Source organism: Poecilia formosa, unplaced genomic scaffold (assembly GCF_000485575.1).
Source record: "Poecilia formosa unplaced genomic scaffold, Poecilia_formosa-5.1.2 Scaffold228, whole genome shotgun sequence".
Classification (NCBI taxonomy): Eukaryota; Metazoa; Chordata; class Actinopteri; order Cyprinodontiformes; family Poeciliidae; genus Poecilia; species Poecilia formosa.
In genome coordinates, this window is record NW_006800167.1 from 818988 (window position 1) to 825329 (window position 6342).

At 37.1% G+C, this 6342-nt stretch overlaps 1 protein-coding gene across 4 annotated transcripts in view; it reads right to left on the minus strand.

The window, feature by feature from the left end:
• LOC103149466 (neurobeachin-like) overlaps positions 1-6342 on the minus strand; it is a 218122-nt gene continuing 211780 nt past the window's right edge. For all 4 annotated transcript variants that reach the window (XM_016679957.1, XM_016679956.1, XM_016679955.1 and 1 more), the window contains 4 exons: positions 4832-4933; positions 3196-3392; positions 2730-2881; positions 1-1397 (listed from right to left, as the gene is read on the minus strand). In XM_016679957.1, the coding sequence (XP_016535443.1) occupies positions 1307-1397; positions 2730-2881; positions 3196-3392; positions 4832-4933 (542 nt within the window). In that variant the 3' untranslated portion in view covers positions 1-1306. The remainder of the gene's footprint in view (positions 1398-2729; positions 2882-3195; positions 3393-4831; positions 4934-6342) is intronic.

Here is a 6342-nt window from a genome sequence, read left to right on the forward strand (position 1 = left end):
AAAACAGATTGTTTTTTTGAAATGAGTTTTATGTGAACACATAGTAAACCCAGTGCCGCCTTAATATCTTAGCATGCAAAATTATAGCTTTAGGTAGATTGGTTTTATGTTAAGACCTGTGCTTAGAAACAAACCAAAAGTTATTACTTTGCATATTTTTGTTCATACAGATTGACAGATAATGAGCAGAGTAATGCTTTAATAGCTTTAATCAATATACTAAAATAGAGCACTTTATCTGCATCAATAACTAATGTCAAGTAACAGAAAACCTTCCTTAAATCTATTCAGAAACAAAATATTGCTTATGAGAGTACAGATTGACGGTAAGTGCAGTTTATGAATTAACATGATAAAAACATTTGTGCAAAAGAATAAAAAATACAAAGGTTTTAAATAACAGAACTGATGTCTAATGCACCATTAATAACATGGTAATTAAAATGACATTTCCAAAATGTCAGTTTTGCTACAAACGGAAATCAAAAGATACCATCTAACAAATTTAGCATTTCATTTTTTGAGTCATCTTTTGAACAAAAAATGTAAACTAATAGTCCTACTTAAAAACAAAACAAAACAAAAAAACAAAAAGAAAGGCAATGTCACATTTAAATGTTGCTGGCATATTAAAAACATTTATCACAAAGGACACAAAGATTACATTAAAACTCACTTTTCCATATTAACGAACAACAAATATATGAACATTTAGTCTTTTCACAAACATACAAATTAACCTCTGTTTAGGTGCACACAGCAACTTTACCCATGTTACTAACAAATGTTTAAGGTGATGACTACAATAACTCATGGCTTGCACAATGGCACCTCTCATTTCATTGGCTTGTCCCACAGCATTTAGATATTAAACCTTTACCGCTAACAAAAATCTTATGCCACCAGCATTTAGATCTTTTTCTTTACACTTTTCCCAAATATCTGTCAAATGTGTGAACAGCTGATATGTTGCTTTACTTTTTTTCCAGTTTAAAAGGGAAACATTTAGAATTTAACATCTGTGCATACATCACCTCAGTTTCTCCATAATCACAACAGTCCCACTTGTCTCAGTTCGAGACGACAGCTGGTGTTAAGGTACAATAATAAAACAATGTGTCCAGATTGTACAGCAGCAGATAAATCAGAATGTGGTTGCCTCTGAGGTCAGATGAACATAAAAATATTTGATGTTCTCCTGCTGATTGATCCCTTCTTTGCTATTTGGATCCTCTTCTGCTCATCACAGTCACAGGTTAGCAGGTTTTGTTTTTTCTTAACCTTTATGTTGGAAGTTTTCATCTGGTCAGTACCTGTTTTGATGCTCATAGTGCCATCTGTTGAAATCTATGTTGAATGCCACAATGCTGCCAGATGCCATGCCAGTGATCAAAGTCCTAAAGGGTAGCAGAAGGGAATAAATATACTTTAAAACATGTAATGTAGAGCATATGGAGAAACATGCAGAGTAAAACTACTGGGTTACAGCTAGTTGTTCAATGTCTTTCTGCAACCTCTGTGTCCATGTCTGGCTGGAATGTACTGAAGCTGCTGATTTATCAGTTTAGCCTCTTACTGCTTCACCCCAAGGCTCTGAACGTTGAGGCATTGTGAATAGTCGCTGCAGAATGGTTCTTTGTAACTCATGTTATAAACCCCACTTTACTTTTGCATTTACTTGCAGTGAACTCGTGAAGGCAAAGTTGTGGAACTAAGTAAAGCAGCAGCTCCTTAAAAGAAATAAAAGGTAAAACATCCTATTTTAGAGCCGAAAAGCATGAATCAAATCTACCGTTCCAAATTGTTCTAAAACTCGCTTTTCAGACACAAAAAGACACAAAAATTGACATCTGCTACCATATAGTATTAAAATTATGTGCAGAATATCTTAAAGATGCTTGGTATATTATTGGCAACAGAAAAAGAGGTTATGAGCACTTTACTCCTCTACACATGACACATCAACACACCAAGTGAATTGGGTAAAGAGGGCAGATATTTCTTTACTGAACTATTTGATGAATTAGAGACTGGATTCCAAACAGTCACATGTTAATACTCAGAATTTAGGCATTTGAACCAAATGCTAGAGAATGTTCAAACTTTTATCAAGGAACCTGTTGTTGCAAATGGAACCATAGGGGAAACAAGGGAAACGTTGTGTCCTCAGTAAAAGAGCAGAATTTCTAAACTAATTTCCAACTATTTACAAGTTTTGACACTATTGCCCCCTTTTGGACATGAGGAAAAATGACATTTCTGAGAAATTTGGCCCACAGTTGCACGGATCTGAGTCCAGCATAAAGCTTCTGCTTTATATGCATTATTCTTTGCACTCCCAGTTAGACAGGATTTGCTCTCAACTTTTCCCTGTTCTATTGTTTTCTTAAATTAAAAAGATTTCTTCATTAGTTTGATCATTTTGATGCGAGAGAAGTCAGTAATTTGCACAAAAAACTAGGAAAGTTTTTCAGTTTATAAAAGATGGAGCATCTTAATGAAACCTAGAACAAATCTAGGCTTCCTGTTGGATACGGTTGACATTTTTTTCAATTTCTCTAGCTTTGAATACCAACGGCTATCATCGTCTCTGTAGGGAGAAGTATCAAAACAGTTCTCATGGGTCATATGACATGTTTGATAGTAGGATTTAAATCTGTTTTAAAAGAAACTAAAACAAAAGTCATCCTCTGAGGTAAAATACCATCATGAAACTGCCCAAACCTAACCTTTGATCATGTGATAGATCCACGGCTCGGATGCCTGCATCACAGCCGGGGTAGATGTAGAGTTGTCTAAAGTCACAAGCTTGCCACACTTCCACCACACCGTTGTCTCCACCTGTCACAAGGTTGTGTCCATCACTGCTCAGGAGAATTGCCTTAAGGAGGGATACAGAGAAATTAAACACACCACCTTAGGCTTATCAAAAATTGTGGTTTTACTGCAGAATGTAAAATATGCAGCTAAATAGTTTTGTTCTTTATAAATTTAATCCCTAAAGTTGAATAAAGAATGTACACAATGAGAATAACAAAGAGGTCATGTGTTTAGTTTTCTTTTTTCCCTTAGTCATTGTGAAAATGTATGAAGGAAGAAAACATGATTGCATAATCCTATTTGCCCCAGATATGAATTGCTTTGTATGTATGTAAGGACATTTTCATTGAGTATGCTAATGTCAACTTTCTTTACCCTGGTGGAATCATTGACCTCCATCTGTGCCAGCAGTTTTCCATTTATGCTGAAGTTGCAGAAGCGGCCTCTCTCGTAATAGATGATGCAGTGACCCTCACTGGACACTGAGATGAGCCGTGGGCACTGATAGTTGTCTGGCCCCTCTAGGGCCCGTAGAAGGTCCCCGGTTATGGTGTGGACCAGACAAGGACCCTCTGTCAAACCCAAACACAGTGTGAGGTACCTGTACATGTTTTAACAAAAAGAGCTGGACATATTTCTCATTGTTTTCAACCGGTCAGGCTGTGAATGCAAATATTAGTATACTTATGTTTATTGCACATTTCAGCAACAGCCAGTGTTATACAAGATAAAAACAAATATAATTATGAAACAAAGCAACAAACATTACATTTTGTCCAATGCCACCATCAAAATTATTATATTTAATAATTATCAAATATATTAATCAGTTATTAATCAAAGGCAACTCTGAACAGGTCAGGTGTAAGTCTTATTTTAAGGGAACTCAGTGTTTTGGCTGTTTTACAGTTTTCTGGAAGTTTGTTCCAGATTTGTGGTGCATAGAAGCTGAATACTGCTCCATGTTTGGTTCTGGTTCTGGGAATGCAGAGCAAACTAGACCCAGAAGACCCGAGTCTTCTGGAAGGTTGATACAACAATGTGTTTTATTTTTATTTTGGTTTTAGGTTGTATTAATATTAATTGCCCCCTGAGGGACAGATAAAAATAAACTAGCCTTTAAGGCTAAAACTGGCATATAATGTGATGTAAATTGTCCCTTTTTAAGTAAACAACAACTCTTGATTGTTCCTCTGTATGTCCAAAGATAATAACTTAAGTTTTTTTTCTGTTCAGCTGTAGATGGGCATGACACATCCACACATTGATTTGTCCCAAGCATTTTTTCAGTGCTTGGATGGGCTCATAGTTATTTGGTGACATTGTAAAGTAAAGCTGTGGATCATCTGGATAATTATGGTAACTAATCTTATTACAATTTATAACCTGAGCAAACAGGACTATATAGATATTAAACAGGAAGGATCCCAGGATTGACCCTTGGAGTACTATGCATTTAATTACTGTCCACTCTGACGAGAAGATACCTAAGAAATCCCGGTTCTTTATGCAAGTCAAGTACTGGTCCAGATAGTCTCATCCAAATCTCCAGCTGCTTATGTCATGGTCAGCCATGTCAAATATTGTGCTGAGGGCCAACAAAACCAACACTGTGGTTTTTCCACAGTCTGTATTTAGGTGGATGTCATAGAACACTTTGACGAGGGCAGTCTCAATACTGTGGTAAGCTGGAAAACCGGACTGAACGACGTCAAAGCAGTTGGCCAAGAGAAGGAAGCTGTTTAACCGTTGAGACACTGTCAAAAGTTGGCCTGTAATTCTGCAATAGCAACTTGTCCAGACTGTTTTTTATCAGTGATTTGCCAACTGCTGTTTTTAAAGCCCAGTGGAAAACACCTGATAACAGGGATGAGTTTATTGTTGTAATAAATGTACTGTTTGTACAGTTTGCTTGTGAATTAGTTTTGCTTTAGAGCCACATTTAACACATTTCTGGTCCTCCACTTTTCCATGATGACAGCTACACGGATAGACAAAGAAGAACACTGACCTTTTGCTCCACTGATGACGAGGCCCAGCTCTGCGCAGACTGACACACACACAACTTCCTGGTCATGACCAGTCAGAACTGCTCGTGGTGCTGGGTAGTCGCCTAAAGGACGAGACATGTGGACCATCAATTAACTAATTAACAGGCTCAGTTTAACAAATGTTCTGTTCGGTTTATTAAATAATACAGTTCTGTGAAACTAGTTTTATAGATTTAATCTAACATTTCTTAGCCAATAAGTATAAATAAAAGCACAGGGACTGTGACATACATCTGCTGGAAGGAAAGTCCTATGAATTGTTATGCAAATGCAGAGATGGCTTGATTCACTCCCATGCGCCTCCTGATTGATGATTGCAGGGGCAGAGGTTACTGAGGGGTGATTCATGGCACCTGGAGCCACTGACCTGGTGATCTTGCTACATAGGAAAGTAAACTGTCTAAAAATAACCTGATCACCAATTATTTTTTTAAAAGTTGTACTTAGCAGCATGCAATGAAATATGAAACTAAATTAAATAACATATGATGTTACACATTTCGGTGGTGGGGAGGGCGGTTCAACTTTGCTGCTTCTATTGGCAGCCAAAAAGAAACGATGTTGGTATTGACTGAGCATGTAAAGAGGGTTGATGCCCGGCTGCCCTGTAAGCACTGTTGCAGCAAAAAGGTTCTGGGTTCAAACCCTGACTCTAGTTCTGAAGCTTGCAAGCTCACCCAATTTAGTCATGGGTTCTCACTCCAGATAACTTTCTCCATCACAGTCCAAAAAAAAAGGCAGTTAGTTTAAGCGAATACTCGAAATTGCATTGTGTATAAGTGTATCCACGCATGGTTGTGTATCTATGTTGCCCTGTGATGGAGAGGCATCCTGTCTAGTCTAAATCCCAATGCTGGCCTCATGACTGAGACAGGAACTAACCCTGTACAAAGCATTGTCTCTCTAAAATAAATATTGCATTAGTTAGGTTTTTAAAAAGACCCCACAACAGATGAGAAAATAATAAAATTCTTCATCATTTTTGCCAAGACTTGTGTAGCAATGCAAACAAACTGTACCAATAAGCAAAAATGATGCTGGAGGTCTGATAGTCTAAGTGTATCTGCAGCCACAGGATCTGAACACTTTGCACTCACTGTGCTGACAATGACCTCTTGAATGTACCAGAGTATTCCAGGGTGAAATGTGAGGTTATCTGTCAGACAGATAAACATTGGGAGAACTTCATTCATAAACATGACAATGATCCTAAACACAGCATCAATCCAACTGAATGGCTGAAAAAGAAAGGGAAGTACACTATTGTACATTATGTATTGATTTATATATGATGCTTGTTTTGAGGTGGGGTATTTTTATTTTTTTTTAACTTTTGCTACTTTGTCTTTTAGTTTTTAAGTAATTTTATAATCACGTGCTGTAACATTAATTGCCCATTTGGGACTTGAATAAATCTGGATCTGAATTTAAGTAATCTCTGTGAAGGATTATGCAGATGTGTTTTAACCAA